Source organism: Mixophyes fleayi, chromosome 2 (assembly GCF_038048845.1).
Source record: "Mixophyes fleayi isolate aMixFle1 chromosome 2, aMixFle1.hap1, whole genome shotgun sequence".
Classification (NCBI taxonomy): domain Eukaryota; kingdom Metazoa; phylum Chordata; class Amphibia; order Anura; family Limnodynastidae; genus Mixophyes; species Mixophyes fleayi.
Genome location: NC_134403.1, coordinates 104,850,284 through 104,873,365, shown reverse-complemented (window position 1 = coordinate 104,873,365; position 23,082 = coordinate 104,850,284). Strand labels below are relative to the sequence as shown.

Genomic DNA, 23,082 nt, shown 5'->3' with positions numbered 1-23,082 from the left:
TTAAGGAGGGGTTGGATGCACATACCCTGGGGCTGGTTTTTATTATAGCACGGAGGCCCTGCACTCATCTTCTTTTTATAATAGAAACACTAGGTGTAACTCAAACATCATATATTCTTAACATTTCACATGTGACTAAAGTATAAATTCTAAAGTGGTCTACATTAGGTACCATGAGTGTTTTCAGGCGGTGATAATGGGGGGGATTTGGTCTGTGGAGCACTGCAAGTCAACTTATGTTAACTCACAATTGCGACTTGTAGTATTTGTCATTGTGCATTAACTTCCAGATTTAACATACTAGAGATGAGGAAATTACTTATGAACCTTCAGGCAATTTAAGATTCTCTGGCACTTTGCAGAGGTGTGCAGTTCCAATAAGGCAGTATTTGAGTTTCTCTTTTGCTTCACCCTTTTGCACTGTTTTTGTAAATGAACATTGACAATTCACTCTGCTCTGTGGTGGTGTTGAGGTAGGACTGCAGTAGAATATTTCACGCACCTGCTATAGCCTATAAATTGATTGAGCAACTTCCATTTCTTTATTTGTCTGAGAGGCATGTTGGTGTCAGTAGCTGAGGGGAGTGCTGACATTGGATTGCTATTTAGAGGCTTCTGGGGTACCTCTTTGGTAAGTTAGCTTTCAATTTAAAAACACATATGTATGGCCCAAATATATGGGACTCTCATTGTTTAGAGTTAGGACCACCCTATTAGCAAAAGCGCTGTGGAGAGGCGGGTGGCTTTAACATCCATTTGCAAATGTGTGCATCTAAGACTTTTGCATTTTATTCTACAGTAGAAATAGCAGATCTGTTGCTGGCTATAGCAGTGTGCTGGGGGATCTCTGTGTGTTTGTTCCTTTTAGGATAACCCCACCCTTTCACGCACCTGCTATAGCCTATAAATTGATTGATCAACTTTCATTTCTTTATTTGGAGTAGAATATAGCTCAGCAAATAGTAATAGATATATCAGCTGAAATGGATTTTGATTTAGTCTACCAGAATTATTAGTATGCTGGGTAGCTAGTAGCTAACACACCTGGAAATTGCTTTGTACTGTTACATTTGCACAATCTTGTAGTACTGTCCGTTCAGCACAGTTCTATTCTGTATAGCTAAAATCTATACAATTTATTTTGATCTTGCTTCCACAATTTATATTCTATTCATGCAAATTGATCTTGATTTGTTGTTAATGTTTTCCATTAGCTAGTGGCTAGTTCCTATCCACTGTGAGAATTGCTCCATAGATTGTAAGCTTGCGAGCTGGGCCCTGTTAACTCTCCGTCCGTCTCTCTGTATTACCCAGTATTGTTTTATTACCGTGCTTGTAAAGTGCTATGGAATTTGCTGGTGCTATATACCGTATTTTTCGCTCCATAAGACGCACCTGACCATAAGACGCACCTAGTATTCTGAACCAAATAGTGTAATAAAATATTTAATAAATATATATTGACAGTGGGTATTGGCACAAAAAAGGATGATAATAAAGCTTTCGTATGATTACACACACATAGCAATATAAAAGCTGGTGGTTCACATGAATGTGAATAGGTCTCTCAAATGGCAGTTGGAGCTCAAATCAGAAAGTCTCAATATGTCCACACTTGCTTAGGATAAAACCTCAAAAGGGAAAGGAAGAGAAAAAAACTATAAACTAAATCGGATGGAAAGGATCCAATATTCAAAAATGCAACACAAATGAAAATGATACTAGAATAGTAGCAGAGTGGGGGATAATGGAAATGTCCCATAAATGACTGGAAATAGGGAAAGGTAATAATCTAAAATTTAATGGCTGAACAAAATGGCCATACAGACCAGAGATACACAAATAAAAACATAAAAACACATACAAAAGCACTCAGAAAATAATACTGTGTTCCGGATGTAAATGTCAAACATGGACTCACGCTAAATATGATTGTAGATGCGTGAGAATGCAGCCTGGTAAAAGAAGACCGGGATCGAGTGTCCTGCTGAACGGGCGGGATGATCGCAGCGTTCAAGCTCGTCTAAGCGGAGATCTGCGGATACCCTGCGTTCCACAGTGGAACGCAAATCTCTCCACTTCCGGTCTAAGGGTGCCGGATTGAATCAAAATAGTGTTTCAACGGAGAGTTTCTGCAGTATTCACTCCATAAGACGCACACACTGTTTTCCCCACTTTTTTTGGGGGATAAAGTGTGTCTTATGGAGCGAAAAATACGGTAAATAAATGATGATTATGCTCTGTTTTCATAAATTCATAATTAACACTATTTTGTAATTATTAATTGTGTAACTAGTTCAGCACAGTCATTTAGAAGCAGACTCAAAAAAAGGCTGTTAGGAAAAATTGTCAGCTGAAATGTAAGCTATTAAAGCCAGGATGCAGTTGTTGTACGTTTACCAGGTTTAGCAGAAATATATCTTAGATGAGGCCAATGATGAGGAAAATAGTCATGCTGAAATGAGCCACACAAGTTGCATAGAACAAGCTGACTTACACATTGTAAGACTTAAACCAGTGGTCAGGGAACAGGGGTAAATTGCCCCAAATGGGGTAAAAATGAAAAAATTCCTGGGGGTAATGCTGCTGATTCACATGCTGTCAGTTGGATTGTAGACCCCTTTAAATGTGAAATTGCTGTTGTACCAAAAGAGCCTCAAGGGTTGGCAAAGGCACTTCTTGAGCTTTGATGCAAAAATGAAGCACGTATTGCATTTGAAAACAAAGCAGATCTGTCATATTTTTGGATGTCAACAGCTGAAAAAGCATTCAAAATTACACATGAGGAGGCAATCAAAAAGTTGCTGCCTTTTGCAACAGCCTACCTTTGCGAACAAGGATTTTCCACTCTTAACGAACATAAAAACAAAGCAGAGAAATCGATTGGAAGCTGAAGTCTGTACCCAAATTGCTCTGACATCAAAATACCCCAATATTGATGCTCTCGTATCAAAAATGAAGCAACATCATTTCTCCAAAACCTGAAGTTTTGAAGTTGAGGCTTTCAAAGAAATTTTTAATAGATTAAATAAAATTTTGAATTCCAATAATTAATAATATATGATTTGCTTCCTTTCAAATCAAGTGGGTAACGTCGGCGTATCTAAATATATTTGGGGGTAAAAGGTAAAGTTCCCTGAGTTAAACGATCGAAGAACAACCTTCTCCTTCATTATCACCAACACCTGAACTACAAAAGGTTATAATGCCATCATGTAGTTTTCATGTTTATGTTGACAAAAAACTCAGAACTATAGTTAAAAGCTTTGGCAGCTGAAAGTGTACAATTACCCAGTTAAGTGCTAATATTATCCCAATTGTTTACATAATTATTGTCGGTAAGTTAAGGGGGTGCAGATCTAGATATGGCAAATAAAGCTTGTTTGCTTTTGACTAAAAATGTAAAAAAAAAAAAAGAACTTGAAAATGGTAATGTTGGTGATGATAAAGGTCCGATAAATTTGCAATTTCTCTCCAGTCATTATCCCCAAGGTTGACTGTTACTCCAGTGTGCAGTGCTTCTGCATTCCCGTTTGCAGTCTTGCTTGATATGATGTTGATATTACTGTTGTTGCATTACCTGTCAGTTTCTCTAGTGATAATGACAATGATGAATCAGTGATGATTACAGGAATGTTTCTAACTGAACATGCAGTCCAATTCTAATAAATACATTATTGAGAGTACATAGTGGGTTTTTGTTTTTTTACATACCTGCCCCTTGATGTTTACTGGACCAAATTTGGGTTTTGAAAATAAGCAAAATCAAAGTGCAGTCCCAGATTATGTCACTTGGGGGAGTCACAGTAGCCTGTTTCTTGTCTCCAAAAGAAGTAGGACACCTAATGACCAGGCCATTTCTCTGTTCCAAGTGAGGCTGACCCGGAAGCTTCCTGCCCTTTATTTATCTATTCACAATATTTCCTGGCCAACACCAATTACATTTAATTGTGCAGTATAAAATACGTATGATTAATGAACACAACACCCTAGGGCCATTATGGTCTTTCAGTGCCACTGCATTTGTGCCAGAAATATTTTGCAGTGTGCATTACATAAGTGTGCATATATCTCAGAAGCTACTTGTAGTGTATGTAAATGAATGCTGGCTTTCTTACTGAAGAAAAGCTAAACATTTGTTACTATACGATTATTAATATTTTCCATTGATAACACCCAATGTAAAAAAAAAAAAAGCCTGACCCAAAGTGTTAACAGAACATACATTTAAGTCTGTCTCCAGGTACAAAGCAGCATATTGATCTTACACAATGATTGCATGATAGTAACGATTTCTTGCAGGTTCTTAGTTGGCAATAAATTTTGCAAACTCATTATTTCCCTTACGCTTGGGTTACACAGTTCCCTATTGAGCGTGCATCAATACTTCCAACACTTTAGCCACAAGAGAAAAAATAACCTGCACGTTTATTTGTTAACCGTTCTTTTGTCAGAGTTGCTGGTAATCTACTGTTCTGATACACACATTTGTGGTAATTTTAAAGGTTAATATTTATTGAGCATAACATTTCATTGCAGTGTTCTAATTACATTTGCATCCTATTCAAGCTTGATCATTTTCTGTTCAACACCTGTTCAAGTTTTTAACACTATTCTATACAATTTGTTCTTTACCTTATTTGCTAACTGGCTTGACAGAACAAAGTGTAGGGTATATTAAAGTAAATGGATGGTCTTTAGTTCTATTGCTATTGCCTACTGTTTTACCGAGTATACGCCATAGCATTATGAAGTATTCGGTACCATTACCAAGTACTGCAAGACCCTGTCAGTCAATCTTACCATTACTGAAGTCTTTTCTTTTTTTTTTCTTACCACTTCCCCTATACTTGTTTATTTGCATATATATGACATCTTACATTCTGTTATTGTATGCCCTTATTTTATTTGTCTGTTTATATTTTCTTTAAATGCTCATAAGTAAATATTATATCAATTATCCCACAAGTGTGCAAAGTGTTCAGCTGCACATTCAGTTATTGAATTCAACCTTCATTCTGTAACGTACTTATGCCTTTTGAAGTGTTAGTGTAGTTGTACTCTCCTATTTAAAATAGTACTGAATGCATGAAGACTACACACATCTAATACACTAATTGTACATATGTTTTCACTACAGCTAGGGCTTCGCCCTATGCATCAAGTGTCGGTGAGATTCGATGGGTCTCGCTGGTGCTAGGTTCCCCACGCAATATGTTGGGAAGCGTATTTAACATGCATTGTAACACTACAGTCCTCCTTATGTCATAATGATAATAGAAGAATATTAATGAAAACATGTTATTTGAAAAAAAGCTATTTTTCTTTTACCAATAAAAATTTATATAGTGTTTCATATTGATCACTCCTGGCCAGTTTTACCTATGTTTTAATAAAAGATTGTTAGGGACAGATTCAATTCAGAAAATATCCGCGCGTGGAGCCTCCTCATGCGGATATTTTTTTGAGAGGTGTAATGCTGATTAATACTTGCACCCCATAAAAGTGTGAGCAAAAATCTGTGTTACTTTTTACTGTAGTAAGGATAATAAAGCAAGGCTGCGATGTTCCTCAGAACATTACGGGCAATTGAATATACCCCTTATGAGCAAATTCAGTTAGCTTATAGTTTATCCAGTAAAAAGGAACGCTCACTTTTGCTCACACCTCTATGGGGCGCGAGCAAAAGTAAGCGGATGTTTCACTAAAAAGAAATTGACGCATATCAATTCCTGACCATAGCCTTATCTGTGTGGAGTTTGTGTGTTCTCCCTGTGTTTGTGTGGGTTTCCTCCGGGTGCTCCGGTTTCCTCCCACAATCCAAAAGCATACTAGTAGGTTAATTGCCTACTATCAAAATTGACTCTAGTCTCTGTGTGTGTATGTTAGGGAATTTAGACTGTAAGTTCCAATGGGGCAGGAACTGATGTAAATGAGTTCTCTGTACAGCGCTGCGGAATGAGTGGCGCTATATAAATAAATGATGCTGATAGTGTCACGTGGCTGTTCCAGGACACACGCTGCAGATTATTTTACAATTGAATGCCCTTTAGAATCATGCCAGCATGCATGAGCACGTACTTAAATGCTACGAAATAAAATGCATTCATCAGACAACCAAGAATTCCTAAAACCCTGTGTTTTTTTTGTTCTCAAGTTAAGATTTTATAGGTATAGTCTAGTGCAGTGGTTCCCAAACTTTCTCAGTTCAAGACACCCTTAGGGTCACCATAATTTTTCCAAGGCACCCCTAAGCCAAAATAATTACCAGGTAGTCCTGTTTTTTAAGTAGTTGGGTCAAAATGAGGTAAGATGTATTTAGACCCCTTCACCATCACATTGTGCCTCTTTATCACCACGCCCCTTCGCCATCTCACACCATGTGTCCCCCTCTTTGCCATCTCACACCCTGTGTCCCCCCCTTCAGCGTCTCTCTCTCTGCCCCCCCCCCTCCTTCAGCGTCTCTCTCTCTGCCCCCCTCCTTCAGCATGTCTCTCTCTCTTTGTCCCCCTCCTCCTTCAGCGTGTCTCTCTCTCTCTGTCCCCCTCCTCCTTCAGCGTGTCTCTCTCTCTCTGTCCCCCTCCTCCTTCAGCGTGTCTCTCTCTCTGCCCCCCCCCTCCTTCAGCGTGTCTCTCTCTCTGTGCCCCTCCTTCAGCGTGTCTCTCTCTCTGTCCCCCTCCTTCAGCGTGTCTCTCTCTCTGTCCCCCTCCTTCAGCGTGTCTCTCTCTCTGTCCCCCTCCTTCAGCGTGTCTCTCTCTCTGTCCCCCTCCTTCAGCGTGTCTCTCTCTCTGTCCCCTTTCACTCTCCGTTCCTTTACTTACCTTCATTCTTCATATTCCGCTGTCTTCTGTGCTCTCTGCTGCCGCTCCTCACTGACACTGTCGGACGTGATGACGTCACGCCCGGCAGTCAGTGAGGGCAAGGATCCGGCGCTGGATGGGTAAGTTTTCTGGGGGGTTTTTTTGGTTTGTTTTTTCTTTTCTTTTTTTTGAATGGTGATCGCGGCACCCCTGTGGCGGCGCCCCAGGGAGCCGCGGCGCACACTTTGGGAACCGCCGGTCTAGTAGAAAGGTATTGTTGGCATTTTTTTCTTTCAGCATCTATTGCTTTTGTTTTTTATTGTGGTGGTGTTTGTTTTTTAAACACAACAGTAATGCTGACTGGCTAGTCATTAACACATTGAGTTTGAATTTCCACTTTATTTGACGTGATTCTGGCATCTACATTACTTAACTGCAATCTCTTCTGATGAGCTATTTAATCTTTATAATCACAGTTTGAAAGAATCCAACAGAATCAGTAATGTTGGAAGTGGATCCGGTTTGTTTATTGGTAGCATATAACCAGATCAGGTAATTCCATAGGTGATTCTTTTCCTCTGCAGTGTGCAGTTGCATTAGTGACATTCTCACAAAACATTAATACATTGTATGTTTGTGTTAGTGTAGTGTATTCTACAAAAGAAACGTCACTTATACGATAGAATGTTGAAAGCACGAATTCAGATTTTTGCAGCAATAAAATGAATCTACTATGTAATAGTTATCTTATTATAGGTGTGTCACTATCTGTGTTCACACTAATATCAAGCCTTGTTATGTAAGTATAGTTTAAAAAGAAATCTAGCTATGATTCTGAATCTAATGTATCATTGTATGATTAAAGCTCTGCCACTAACTGCACTATTATAAACAGAGCACATAAGGGTTATACAAGTAAATGGGATTTCTAATCCCTTTTAAAGCCACCAATATGCGAACAAGTGCTCGTGCTGCACCCATGTGATTGTATGCTTATGTACTTGTGAGCAGCCTTAATAGCAATCTGTGTTCCCCATTGGACATATGTTCTCCACACTGAAATGCACAGAAGCGTCTTACATGGTTGCAAATTTCCTAACACGTGTTGACAAAATTCACCGTGCTTCTCTTCTGCAGTACGTTTTAATTATATAACTGTAACCAATGCCTATTTTAATTATGCAAATTACATTTGTCTTCCACATGTTCCTCTGTTATCTCAAAGAGCAGTTATTGCAAAAGAAGCATGAAATCTGATCCCATAAGCTACATGCTGATATAATGATTACATTATCAACTCTAGTTGGCTATTTCCCTAATACTTTTCTTTCCATCACTCAAACTATAATTAGATTGAGTTTTGTTTTTCGTTTAGAAAATATACTGTGTATCATATTGTTTTATTGTATCATTTTACCATATCCAAGAAACATTACCATATGTGAATCACCTTTTGTAATTTTGCAGTGGTGATTGTCACTCTTACCGTGGTGATTACCATGATTACGGTGACTAAAGCTGGGTACACACTACACTGTTTTCGTCCAATAATCGGCTGAAACAGCTGACATACAACCGCTCGTTCAAAAGTCGGGTCAGTGTGTGCAGCTACACGATGGTCGAAAGTCTGCCCAAATGGACGATTGTCGCCTCATTTGGTTGGTCGTACCATTTAATATTTTAGTTCCAATCTCGTTTCCGCTGTGTAGTGTGTATAAACTTCCAACAGATCCACGACAATCCTACGATACTTCCTTGAACTGGGGGGCGTGTGTATGTATATTTTTATGTCAATCACAGTCCCACGTGGTGTGAAATCCGCACATCACTGTGTTTTGTATAGATGTGTATTGCACCTGTCTGGCTGTAGACCGTTACATGTGTATAAAGCACGTGGGTTATTACCCTTTGGATGTATGTTGGCATTCATTTCTCATTTAACCTTTATAAAGTTTCAAAACTATGAAAGTTATAACACCATATTAACCTGTATTACATAATGAATATGCCCCAATATGTCTGAAATACTCTGAATAAACCACACAGTGTTAACGCAACACTTTTATTGCTGGTATTGTGGCAGAACAGTTGCAAACAGCATATACATATCAAAAGTATTATCAAGGATTTTGATTTTTCTCTTAATGTTCGCAATATTGTCTTTCATTTTTGGGAATGAATGAGAGGAAAGTGTAGCCTTCTGTTTTTAAGCTGTTTTGGGAGTTAACTATAGTGCAGGTTCCGCCCCTTTATGCTAATGTCTTCGGTATCTCGTACATTTCCCGCAAATGTCGCTGCAGTGTGTACGGAATTTAAATCATCGTTCACGACAACATGGCTGTAAAAAGTCGCTAACGGCACGTCCGCTCTTCCCTTTCTCGTCCTAAACAAGGCGAGTGTGTATGCAGTCCATGGACCGACCGACCGATCGGACCATCGGTCGGCATAAAAAGTTGGTTGAAATTTCTGTAGTGTGTACCCAGCTTTACAGCTGGATCAGAGGGACAAGAATGGGTTGATGATGATGGGATGGACAAGCTTTTTTCCACTGGTTTAACTAGGGTTTATTCGGTGCAGAGTAATAGGGAGACAGACAAACAGCGATTGCTCAGCATGTTCCAGCAGGGTGTATTGTTTTGTCATGAGTAGTATATAATGTGAAGCCGGTAACTCCCAGGATCTTTTACCATTGTCTTTATTGTGTGGACATCAACGTTTGCACAGTTAATACAAACTTAATATAGTGATTTTCTTGTGTGAACACAACAAAAGCCACAAAGGAAAAAGTGTCTGTCCACCTCCTGACTACATTAGTCCTTTGCCATGTTTATTATTATGTACGCATACATTTGTCAATCTTTGGTGGACACAATGCTTTTCAAAATTATAAGACACAGCAAACATTGCATAATGATATTCGCTAATGCAATAGAAAAGGTTAGGATTGAATTCACTGTACCAAAGAGCTCACAATTTAATTACAGTAAATAATGGGAGACATACAGGAACAAAAATAAGGTAGCATGGCTTGAAATTCGGAATACAAGTTCACAAGTGCAATAGATTAATTTGTGGTGATGTTTGTAAATGACATAGGAGTAGGCAGAGTTGGCTGCAGTACTACCAGTTGGATAGGTAATAGTTCAACTTGGATTGGAAGCTAGATACATATAGATTGGGAGAGGAGTGGAGGGATTGACTTGTAGAAGTTAAGAGAAGACAAAAATAAAGCTGTATAGTGTGAATTGGTAACAGTAGAATGAGTACATGTATCAAAATATAGATGCTACAATATGGTGATGCTGTTATTTCTACTAAATTATTTAACTACAAAGGAGCTCTGACTACAGAAAGGTTTCACGTACTGATATTTTTACATGTTCATGTCCACTTAACATTATTTACGACGGTTAACGGATATTTTACCATTTGACATAAGTAAATACAAACGACACATTATTTTAGTTTAATGAGAAATGCCTGCTGTAGAGCATGGCATTGTGAATTGACTGAATATTCATTTTTGGCAAATAGCGAGTGATAAGCCACGGTTTCTTGTGTGAAATAAGCTTTAAATAAGCAAAGCAATGTATTTCTGGTAAATCGAACACATGTTAAAATGTAAGTATCCTGCTGAAAGAATGGGAGAAGGGTGAATAAATTTCAGCAAGAGTTGCACAGATGGTTGCTTCTTTTCATTTATTGATTTGTTATGTGTTCATCTGCTGCACTGGAAAGTTTGTATATCTCTTGCATTTATGTGTTGTTTTTTTGTTTCTGTTTTTTTGTTTTTATTCTGCCACACTATATTAAAAAGCAAACCACAAGCTGGTCTCTCTCAGTTTTGTACATATTTGTTTCAAATAACATTGCAGATTTCCTGGCACTTGGAAAGCAATTTTCTTGTTTAATTTAATTGGTTGATGTTCATATATATTATATGTATAATGCAGCTTGTGACTCTCTGCACTGTGTATGCCATGGATGACAAATACACCTGGTGCGTGTAAGAGTTTCCAATGACTGTAATTTTTTAAATGTGCCCATTAGTGCAAATCCTGTGTGCCACAAGAAACAAGGCAACGGCTCTGAATCTTCATTTATTTTCCGATTGATTTTAAATACAGTATCATGTTTCTGTATCATTCAGACTGTTAATTAACAGGATTTAATTTACTTTTTCTGTAGCAAGCAACAAAGGAGAATATTAAGTGTAGAGAGGCAGAAGAAAAACAGAAGAGAGTCAGGCTGGCAAAGGAAATGGCAGAAAAAGAGAAAGAAGAAAGGCAGAGAAAGAAGAAACGTCTTTTGGAAAAGAACAGAGGTTCGTACTAAGTAATAAATATGTACTAGTTCTAATAGAAAAAATAATGATATAACAAAGCACACGTCAAGGGATATGTGATTTTCTACTGCATGAGGAGACAACTGATGTGGTGTCCTCCTCATACCCTACCATCTGTAGCAAAAACTTGTGTAGTATACACCATTGAGATAGACACCTCTTGTCTGTATGGGTGAGATGTGTAATTTAGGCAGTAATGTCATTCAGTAAGTGACAATACTTTTTCTGTCTTTTGTTTGGTCAGGGGAAGATTTATTTTGTTGCAGTTTATTTTTGTTAGGTATTGCACACACAAAAATGTGTTATTCTATGTATTACAGCCTGTAGGTTTAATTAAAAGGCAAGACCTGATTGCATGACTGACGCATCCATCTAATCTGTGAGGTAATTTGATTAGCTGGGTATGGCAGCCATTCAGAAGAGTAAGGATTGGGAGCTTGTATGTCTAATATGTGGATCCCAGATGGCTCCCTCCAATCTACCAGTGAAGGGTGTTTGTATAACACACATTCAAGATTGACTTCACCTTTAAGACAGGTGTGCCCACCTCATCCTGTAACTGACATAAGTTCTCCATATGTTATTTTACCCTTGCATGGCAATACAGCAGGGAAAGTTTACAGTCCTCTTCATTAAACATCATTTGTCAAACAAGCGTTTCACTTGGAGATCATCATTTGCCAAAATGCAACAGTCTAATCAGATGGTAAATTGATCACCATTTTTGAATTTTAAATTTAAACTTTAGAATTATGATATTTTATAACCCCATGTTTCATTCATTCATTTTGCTTTTTATAATGTAGCAAAATGAGTAAACAGAATAATGTATGACCGCAAACTAGTGTCCTAAATGTACAAGATCACCACCTTGTGTGATCATGTGGAACATACTTAAGAGTAGACAATAGGATTCTTTCCTATGTAACATAAACATGTGTATGTATGTATGTATGTGCGTGTGTATATATATATATATATATATATATATATATATATATATATATATATATATATATATATATATATATATATATATATATATATAATGTCAAATCTAAATCAGATTGTTCACCTGTAAGTGTCAGTTTATCAGTTATGAGCTCATCAGCTGGAGAGAATTAAATACACTGCATGGTTTGAGTGTACAATAAACTCTGCTTTACATGTCCCTATCTATATAGCAAAAATCACATATTACAGAAAACTACACCCCTAAAGGTTTTAACCACTCATGCAGGGCCATCTTTTCCATTGGGCACGATGGGCAGGTGCCCGGGGGCCCTGTAGGCAGGGCTCTTAATTAGAATAAATAAATAATCCTGCAAAAAAACCCTTCAAAGGTCACTGAGCAAGTACATCTATCTCTATCTCTATATATCTATATCTGTATCTCTATACATCTATATATATATATATATATATATATATATATATATATATATATATATATATATATATATATATATATATATACATACATACATACATACATACATACATACATAGGGGCCCCGGTGCACTGCTTTGCCCTGGGGCCCATAATGTTGTTAAGATGGCCCTGCACTCATGCTCCCTTTACACAGATGTTAGTACATTCACTCATTATCACACAGGAAAACTCCCCAGGGGGGTTTGGCTTATCTCCTGTCTGCTATGTCCAAGGTTATAAGCATATTCTTGCAAATTATGAATTACTCCTACAAAACAGGTGCATCTAATCTGTATTTAAGCTATAACAGAACAAAATGGCTATAAGGCAACAAGATGGCGTCAGGTTAGCAAAATCACATTTCTCAATATATATATATATATATATATATATATATATATATATATATATATATATATTATATATGTGTGTGTGTGTGTGTGTGAAAATACATAAATAAAGGAAAGGGGATTTATGTAAGTGGTAGTGCAACAATAATACAATATACTATTAAACATTTGTGTATTAGGCTCTATAATATCAATATAAAATATAATTGGAATAAGGTAAGTGGTGCAACCTGCCCATTGGCACAAACACTAACATTTAATTTCTACAATATGGGTACATACCTCTCTTTTTTGGACCATATAGGCATGCCAGAGTGAAACCAAAGCAACTTACAATATGCATGCATAAATGTGGTCCAGTGACTGGCAGGTGGCAGACTTCCCTTCCAGAATGCTTTGTGGGGGTTGGTTGTGTCATATACAGGGGCAGATGTTGTCTCAGCTTTTTGATCGGTATCAGATGACATTGGGACACTGTGCTAAAAATGAGGGAGGGACTTCAACCCTCTCAAGTGGATTAGGAAGGTAATGCTTTACTGGTTAATAAAGCTGCAGTGGAATGTAAGGTTAACACTGAATAATTTGTTTTATCTTTATGGTTCATATCTGAAAATGTCAGTTTTAGGGTTTAATGGTCCTTTAAATGAAATAATCATTTTCAGCTTGTAGTGATGGTGCACTGAATCATATCTGCTCTGCAGGTCTCTTCAGTGCTATAGTTGGTGTATAATTTCTGCCATGTGCATAGGTAAATTATTTTGTTCACTTAAAATAAAAATAAAAATTCTGTAAAAAAGTCTGTATTACAAATGCTGTATTCAGAATACCATACATTGCCCCAGATTAGTATTTTTCTCAATCTGAGCTGTCTAGTGAAACTGCTCTGTGCAGGTCAAGTCTCATGACACAGCCAAGGCAGATCACCTGCTGATTTAGTAATATATTGAATATTTGGCAGTTGTGTCTTGCTGCAAATTGGGTTTTTTTGCGGCCTGCTGTTAATCAGATAAAAATGATTCAATTGGCTATCATAGGGGGATATTGTGAATATTTGTAAGTTTTTCTTAGTTTGCTTGGTTCTGAAGGGCTACTAAGGGGAGTACAGTTGCCAGCAATTGGCTCCACCTGATGGTGAGAATGCTATACTTTCAAGTACTGTTCAACATGCACATATAAACCCATGAATTTAAAATAAAACATTCATTCAAATATTCATAACTTGAAATAATGGCAGCTCTGACTTTTTCTTTTGTTGTTAGCGGTTATATATCGCACACATCAGACAAAAACTTCTAAAGAAAAACAAAGTTGAAATTAATGATGGCAGTTAAAATGTATAAGAAGGCAATGCTTCTAAATGGCAATGATCATGCACATGGGAAGCATAAATGCCCATAACCTTGTTCTAGGTGCACATTTATAAGTTGGCCAATGATATAAAGCACCATAGCAATGCATATATAGAAGCACTGTTTGTGTAAGTTATGCTTTACGTATTAGATGTTATTAAACAGCTAAAGATTCCATTTTGCACCTTGAGAAAACCATGCTGCGCTGGGTCGGAGGGGTGGTTACAATGTACAATCATATTTAGAGTCTGGATGCATCCTAGGTAAACCACAGTGTAACTCTCCAGTACTGAAAAGCATGCAAACAAAATCCTGTATTTCACCACTTGTGTCACAATTGCAAATTTGCACCCTTTAGCTGGATTTGCTCCCAAGTCTAATTGAGACACTAATGGACATATTCAATTGCTGCGGAAAAACAACTACAAGTAATACGGTAAAATCTAGCTGGATTTCAGCTCGCGGCTCAGTGAGCTGCGAGCTGAAATCCAGCGAGTATTTTACTGTATTAACTGATTTTCCGCGCACGATTACCGTATTAACGGTAATCGTACATGTACCGCGGGATTTTCGGCAATCCTGCCGACAATTGAATATGCCCCTAAATGTTTGCAGTGACCAGTAGCTACCATAACCTTGTTTAACTGCTTTCACTCTACTACTGAAAAGGAGTGTGTGAAGGATTTACATATGCCGGCATAATAATCCACATGTGATATATCAGGCTGCCTCAGATCTCTGATATGACATTTGTTAAGTCACATTTCTAAGAAATTAGAATCATCGTTAGAATATGATGGTTCTAAAATAAAAACATTTAAGAGCTTACGGTGTGATTCCATTGTAAAGCGCTGCATCCTAAAGGGCTTGTCTTCCTACCCAAAACATACTCAAAATATCTATCTTTAACAGCAATTTGCAGCATATGTTTAAAGGGCTAGGTGGCTTTCATTGCTTAGACAGTGGAATGTGATTGGTTGTTAGCAGCTCACAACTTATCATATGCTGCTTTCAACAGTGTTGTCTGATTCGGTGATCGATACTTCAAGCATGGGGTGGGTTGCTTACAACTAATTTTGCACATTGCTCAGTGGAAGACAACTGAATTTAAAACTGCTGAGTGTATGTAGGAGAGACTCTTCAACTTACTAATGCATTCATCAGTATATTGATTTAATGCTAAATAAAATGAATGCACATCTATGAAATGAATTGTAAAGCCACTCCATTATAAGGCTTCCCACAATGAAAACTTTGTACTCCTATGATACCACATAGTTCCCATTTCATCTGTCTACCACTGAACACTGTCTAACTACATTGAAAAATGAATATTTCCAAGGCACAGCAGCTAACCTTACAAATGCATTCAATTCTAATCATCTTTCAGAATTTGCAGCTTTGTATGTGGTCATATACAGATAGTGATGCTGTCATGTGAACAAGAACTGATTTCCTATAAACCTTAATGAGCAAGACCCTGTACATCATTATGGAAAGGTACAAGTCACCAGACTATTCTTTGAATCTTATTAACTTTAAAGTCAACTTGGTCAGCTTCTCATTTGCCTTTGCAGCATTATCACTTCTGAGACAGAAGTTTCTGTAGTTGGTAGTTTTTATACAAACTGGAATAGAGAAAAAGGGTAAATAACTGGATTGGGTTTTTTTACTTTACATTTTTTTCATGTGTTATGTTCAGCTCTTCTTTTTACATAACCACGCACTCTGTGATTATTTTACTGTATTTACATACCAGTTGTGGTTAATATATATAATGTACCCCCACTGTAAATTATTATTATATTCTGTGATTATATGACAGTACAAAGCCACAAGTTAAGTTTTTATACTGGTCATTGTTCCAATAATTTACAGTACGGGGGATGTGTTATTCCTTGTTATACACACATTTGTAATGAACACTAAAGTAATGATGTCAGAATTTAAAGTTTATAGAGGTGTTATTTACAGGATGCTTATATGTACATTAGCATTATTTTTGTTTTGTAACCTCATGTCTAGTGTGTAACGTCCTTGTCCTAGGTTATTATAGAAACTTGGTTTGAGGTTTGAAACTATTTCCCAGCACTGCAGCTCCCTGCATAATGACTAGGCCACACTAAGCCTGTATTGTAGCTACAGATGTCATGGTGACAATATTGGTGCCTCATCGGTAAATCATAAAAGTATTTACGGGCCGATTTATTTAAGAGCAAAAGCCCTATTGCTGGTGACAACAGATTATTTTGCCGGTGATTTGACTTTTTTCGCAATGTGCCCTATTCAGCAAAGGAATACCACATTATATAGTACTGTGATCACCAGTGGTATGATTCACTGGAGAAGCCACCAATAGTTTCTCCATGCCTTTGCTTGGGAAAGCCTATTTAACAAATATCGTAATATGTTTTCTGAAATTTTTTGAAAAATGCTTTATTCTTTGAGTAAACCATGTTTTCAATGTTTACAAGGTTTTATATATTTTGTTTTTTTAAATGTTTTAAATTTACCTTTTGCTCATATTTGTACTAGTGGAACTAGTCTGTGCTTTCATTTCCAGATTAGTTTATCCAGCTCACACGTGTATATCTACAGAGACTGGCACAGTGAATCAGTTGACCCTTTTTACTCCCAACCAGTATCACTGGTATCATTCAGCTGCCCCTTTTTGTATTGATAAATTACAGTAATAATTGATCTTTTCTTTTATTACAAAAAAAATTTCTTATTGCAGCAAATTGATAAATAACAAAATTCCATCAATACCTACAGAGTCAAGGTCGCTTGTACTTAGTACAGTTTCTTCTGTGTCTGGTCCATTCTGAAGTCACGCTGTACAGCTTAATGGGCATATAGTGAATGTCTTAAGTAAATTTTTGTTTGGGATGTGATAAATAACCCTTAAAGAAATAATTTTCCATTTTATTTTTATTATCATGCAAAATGCTATAGAACACGTGTTAGAATTATTTAACTTTTATATTTGTTTTCAATGAAACCCACTAGTTGGTGTGTCAGATGTTTCTACCCACTGGCCATAGACCAGCTGACAGTCTAATAATCTGTAAGATGTCAGTTCATGGCTTCAGGTTACGTCTGGTCTGCTTAGTAAATATGTCTTTCTGCTTTCACCCTTTTGTATCTAGTGCCAATAAAGGTAATAGCTTTTGTAAAATGAACAGTGATGATTAATGGCATCTGCTGCTTGAGAGAGAGGATGGGAGCCAAACTAGTCGCAGAAAATAGTGCTGTGCTTTGACCTTTTATACATTGACAATTGCTAATTTCATCTTCCGATTACTTGTCTAATAATAGTAGCTTTGTATGGGTCTAATGTGCATATCTTAGCACCCACTTGTACACTTACACATTTAACTGGTAGCATTCTCATTAGTGAGGCATTCTCATTAGTCAGCCATAAAACAGCTAGATGTATTATTGGGTTTAAATACTAGTGGTGTTCATGTTAGTTATTGTTATCCCAGTGCCTGAGAACACTTGCTGTTTTGTTTTTGATTCTTGTTTATTGCTTTAGAATACATTATCTGCCCCAAACATTTTACAGTTCTATTATCGCTCCATTCATGCTTCATTAACAAAGTAGTGAATAATTCTTACAGCAAATAGGAGTCATAATGCATACAACTTCCATAAATGCTTACAATATCCTGTCCATTGAATGTAGCACAGTTGGTCCTACACCCTGTGCTGTCAGTGGTGAGTTTATGGCTTTCCCACCCAGATATGTGTGTCTTCTGTGAAAATAAAGCCCATCCGTCACCTATACTGTAAGAGAATAATCAGTTATGAGAAGGAAATACTGTCTGAACATTAGTGGTGTAATTCATTTTGGGAGAACTCCACTGCTGCTTTTATTAAGGTGGGCTCCACACCATTGTAATTTAGAGGAGGTGAGGAAATTTAGAGTTTATCAGAGCTATAACTAAATAAAATCAGTTCCGAGAGCATTATGGTGACCACACATGGCCAGATATGAGCGATTTTTGTTTATTTTGAGCAAAATGACCCAAAATCAATGTTTGTAAAAATTTTAGTTTACCTGTTCATAGTCAGAATGCAATTGATTGGATTTTGATGAGGCAGGAATTAAATTGGTGGTCATTTGATGACATTGTTTATGCATGGTAATCTGATTGCCATATTACTTGGGCTTGTCAGGATTCACTTATTCAGCTTAATTACTAAACATCTGCGTTGTGCATCTATTATTGCACATTATATCACATTCTAACACCTATTAGAAGCAAACATTAAGTGTCCACACAATACAGTATTCTCCCGTGACCCTACCAAGCTCCCAGATTGCATTAATCGTTTGATTTTAGGGATGTCCCTTGATCTCGGAAGTATAAGGGATATGCATTATTTATAGTTTCTATTTTCTTCAGTGTTTTCAAATTTCTAAAGAGAATATGTTATGTATATTGTTTTCTTATCTTATGTGCTGTGGTTATCAGCTATGTAATTTAAAAGAAGCCCATATAAATGATGTGTCTGTGCTTGCTGTTTTTGTTCCTTACTTTAACAATCCTGTTACTTGGTCTGTTACAGCTTGCAGCACATGCACAGTTTATTTTCATTGTGTTATACTGCCTTGGTGTTTTATCTTGTTTTGTCTTATTGTTTTTCTTAACTGTTCCTCCAGATATTGCTTCATTCATCTTGTTGTAGCTGAACTTCTGTCATAACTCAGCTCCATATCACAGTGTTGTATTGTTAGGGATTGCCATCAGGAAAGTGCATTGATGTTGTTTATCTCCAGATATTATCCCCATTTACAGTCAGTCATGTCTGGCCCAGTATAATCTAGGTATTATCTGTGTAAAGAAAATATGTTTTGTATAATGAGGGAATTCTGCATTAATGGCAATGATTTTACATTATAAATGTTAAAGCATAGCCAGTTTTTCTTTCCTTTTTAAATCTTTCATTTTTTTATTTTTTTTGCTGTTAACTTGCAAATTGTTGCAGACAAAAGACAGCTAAATGCATCGGGATGTGTAAAAGTATCTGGATATAAATATAGAATTACAATTTGTTGAGTATGATTTATTTTTGTTTTCAACATAAAGCATACAGAACATTAAGACGAGCGCTTTTCCAAAGTATTAAGTATTGCTGTGAGGAAGTAGAGTGCTTTTCCTCTGCCTCAGGGCAGCTTAAGGCAACCTGTATCCCTTACAGAGACATGAAGTTACTAGGATTTTCTCTAGTTTGCCGTTTCCAATATTTGCAGTACTTTTCCTAACTTTAAAATGATGTTGACCACAGTATTTAAATAGGGCTTTTCGCTTCTGCTTTATGTTTTGTTTTCCATTTATTGAAAGGTTGGTTAAATTGGTTCGTGACTGTGTGCTGATTTTATATCCTGTTGGAGGCATTAGAATGCATGCCATTTGAGAAATACTGCATAGTCTGTTTTTATGCATGTTGGTCATTTGTTTATGTATTACCCATGTTCCATGCAGTATAAAGAGAAGTCAATGTGGTATGCATGGTGAGTATGGTGTTGTGTAGCTCCATTAACCCTGCATATTAATCCATATATATTAGAAGGGATGATTTTATGGGGATTCAGGGAAAGGAAATTGTATGTAAGGGAATTGAGGACTACCACAGTGGTCTCCTGGACCAGTTGTGCTGAACCACACAGCATTGACCCTTGGCACTTCAGGCTCCACTGCTTGTAGATCGTTTCTCGACTTGGATGATGATAATTACTGACTGGGGTGATGCAGATTCTCTTACTATCCTAGCTTAATTTCCTGTGCTACTGTCTGTCCTCTAGCTCACCTCTTCCTGTTTTTATACAAGTACTGCTTCCCTTGTTACACTTTTCCACTAACTCTGAACTGAATTCATTTTATCCTGCTTCTCTTTGCCATCAGTTTGTGTCTATTTTTCTGCCCTTTAAAAATATATGTATCTTGTTTGTTTCTGTCAGTTTCTGTCTTTAGCTCCTGTACGCATATCCCTAACTATCTCCCTTATTTAGCTTCTATGACTGGTCTATTTAAACTTTCCTATAAATCTTCTTCTTTTTTTTTTTTTTCTTTTTTTTAAATATGGTTTCTCTAAGTTGCCTGCCTTTGTTCTGCTTCCCAAAATTTCTGTTTATCCCTGTATTTTATGTTCATTTCTCCCTTGTCCTGATTCTCTCTCCCTCTCCCCCCTCTATTGTCCATTAAAAAAAAAAATACATCATTCACAGAATAAAACTTAGTTAGTTATTGCTTTGATGCTTTTTGTTAAATAGGTTTCCCCATGCATTGCACGGGAAAGCTCATACTTGCCCACTCTCCCAGAATGCCTGGGAGACTCATGCATTCCGGTTAGGTCTCTCAGACTCCCGGGACACTAGACAATGCTCCCTCATCCTGCAAACGTCCTAGTAAATTGGGCACGATAGGAGTCTCCATGACGTGATTTGCGATGAATCGCTTAATGTTGGCCCCACCCCTGCATCAATATGATACTTTCATGTCGAGGGGGCGGGGGCAAAGGGATGTCATTATCTGTGCCCGCCACTCTCTGATCTCGCTCCATACTAAAAAGTTCAGCAAAATCCATCTGTGTCCATTTTGTTTATAGGGCTTTACTGAAACACTTTTTCACTGGCAATTAGATTTTTTTCTCCCTTTGATAAATATACCCCGTAGTTGCCATGATAAGAATGCTAGCTCTGGGCAGCTATACGTATAAGTATGAATGGCTTCCATCTGTGCTTATGACTGTTGTTCTCTGCTATATATTATATGTGGGATTTCCTGTGTTATGGCAGCATCCCGGTGGGAGGTCTTAAGAAGTTGAATTTTACATCCAAAATTGTGCTGCAATGTGTATATTTTCATGTCACAGTGTCTCATGTTTCGCTGCTAGTTTGGGGGCAAATTTCCATTTACCTTTTATTTTAAGATGTAGTTTAATTTGAAATTGGCTTCAAATAGGATTGCAAAACACAATGTTTTACTTTGTGTTTGGGATCTGTTATAAAGAACTTTTAGTATAACTTAGAAAACTTTGCGATAAACAAATATTTTCAGAAAAGGTTTTGCAATGTTTATCTCTTGTTTGGAAAGGATGATGTCTTTTGAGTAAATAAATAAAACTTTGGTAAGGATTTGCGTATGTGACTGAAGTTTCTTCTCTGAAATGGAGGGAGTGGTGTAAAAACGCCATATTTTGACACCGTACTGATGATAGTTAATGAGCGGAGGATGGTTGTTGATAATGTTGAGCTTGCATTTCAGCAGCAAATCACATAATTATTTTCTTGCAGCATATAAAAAAAAAAGAAAATGAAAGGCATTCTGGTCTACATCTGACTGAATAGCTGTATCAAAATTGCAGGATCAGAAACTGCCTTTATCTCACTATCTCATTAGCCATTAATGTAGTTATGTTGTCTTTTCTGTCATGGCAAATAGAAAAATTGTCCGTTACATTGTGGAAAGCAACATTTTAACTCTAAAGTTTCAAATGAGATGTGTATATGTAATATGTGTGTGTGTAAATGTGTATGTATATATATATATATATATATATATATATATATATGTATGTATATGTATGTATGTGTATGTATGTATATGTATGTATATGTATGTATATGTATGTATATGTATGTATATGTATGTATATGTATGTATATGTATGTATATGTATGTATGTATATATACATACAATGTGTGTGTGTGTATATATATATATACACACACACACACACACCACCCTTTCCATAGTACTCTAAGAAGTGTTGTGAATTTTTTTCTCTTAAGTGCCTCTACCTGAGTCTCTTACACAGTATGGTGTGATGTGGACTGTAACAGAATCCTCCGGGGATTGACTTAGGACCCTCTTTCTACTCGACCACTCTAACCCTCTGCATAAGGGATCACTGTGGTTATGAGCAATCAAATGGGTGTTTTTTTTGGGGGGGAAGTAAATGGGTGAGGCAGATTTAAAGAGTAGAAGATTGTGGACTGGGTAAGTGGGACAACGGGGTAGATAATTAACACCAACAGTATGGTGAACAGTAATGACATACAAGATGGTCGCCACACATGCATTCGCTGGTGCTGCAACACTGCACTCACACAGATGTAAAACCAACAATGATTTAAGGCAATAATCACAGACCTAAAAATATTAAATAGTATGTAATTGTTACTGGGTCACTGATAAATAACTTATTTGTGCCTGGCTCATTTATAAATAATTTATTGTAGAAATATATTTTAATCAGAGGTGCAGGCACCAATGTATAATTTGAAATGCACTTATCGTGTGGAGTTTGTATGTTCACCCTGTGTTTGCGTGGGTTTCCTCCCACACTCCAAAAAAAACATACTGGTAGGTTAATTGGCTGCTATCAAAATTGACCCTAGTCTGTCTGTCTCCCTCTCTGTCTCTCTGTCTCTCTGTCTCTCTGTCTGTCTGTCTGTCTGTCTGTTAGTGTGTGTCTATATTAGGGAATTTAGACTGTAAGCTCCAATGGGGCAGGGACTGATGTGAATGAGTTCTCTGTACAGCGCTGCGGAATTAATGGTGCTATATAAATAAATGATGATGATGATACATTGGGATGTTTTGTAAGCAAGTGTCATTGTTTTGGTTTGTATCTTTGCTAGAGGAAGTCTGTTTGCTGATAGCAGGAAATGTTAAGTAAGTCTTTATGTGAAGTGACAAAAATCTGTGTAGCCTGTATACCCAGCAGGGGGCCGCTGCTTGGCTGTCTGGTGTTACTGTATTTTTAGAAAATGCAAGTATCAAGTTTTAGCAC

General features: G+C 37.1%; 1 protein-coding gene across 1 annotated transcript in view; it reads left to right on the top strand.

Annotated features, from left to right (window-relative positions):
* DIAPH3 (diaphanous related formin 3) overlaps positions 1-23,082 on the top strand; it is a 503,156-nt gene that overhangs the window by 358,772 nt on the left and 121,302 nt on the right. Inside the window, exon 25 of the mRNA XM_075199796.1 lies at positions 10,989-11,124. Within this exon, the coding sequence (XP_075055897.1) occupies positions 10,989-11,124 (136 nt within the window). The remainder of the gene's footprint in view (positions 1-10,988; positions 11,125-23,082) is intronic.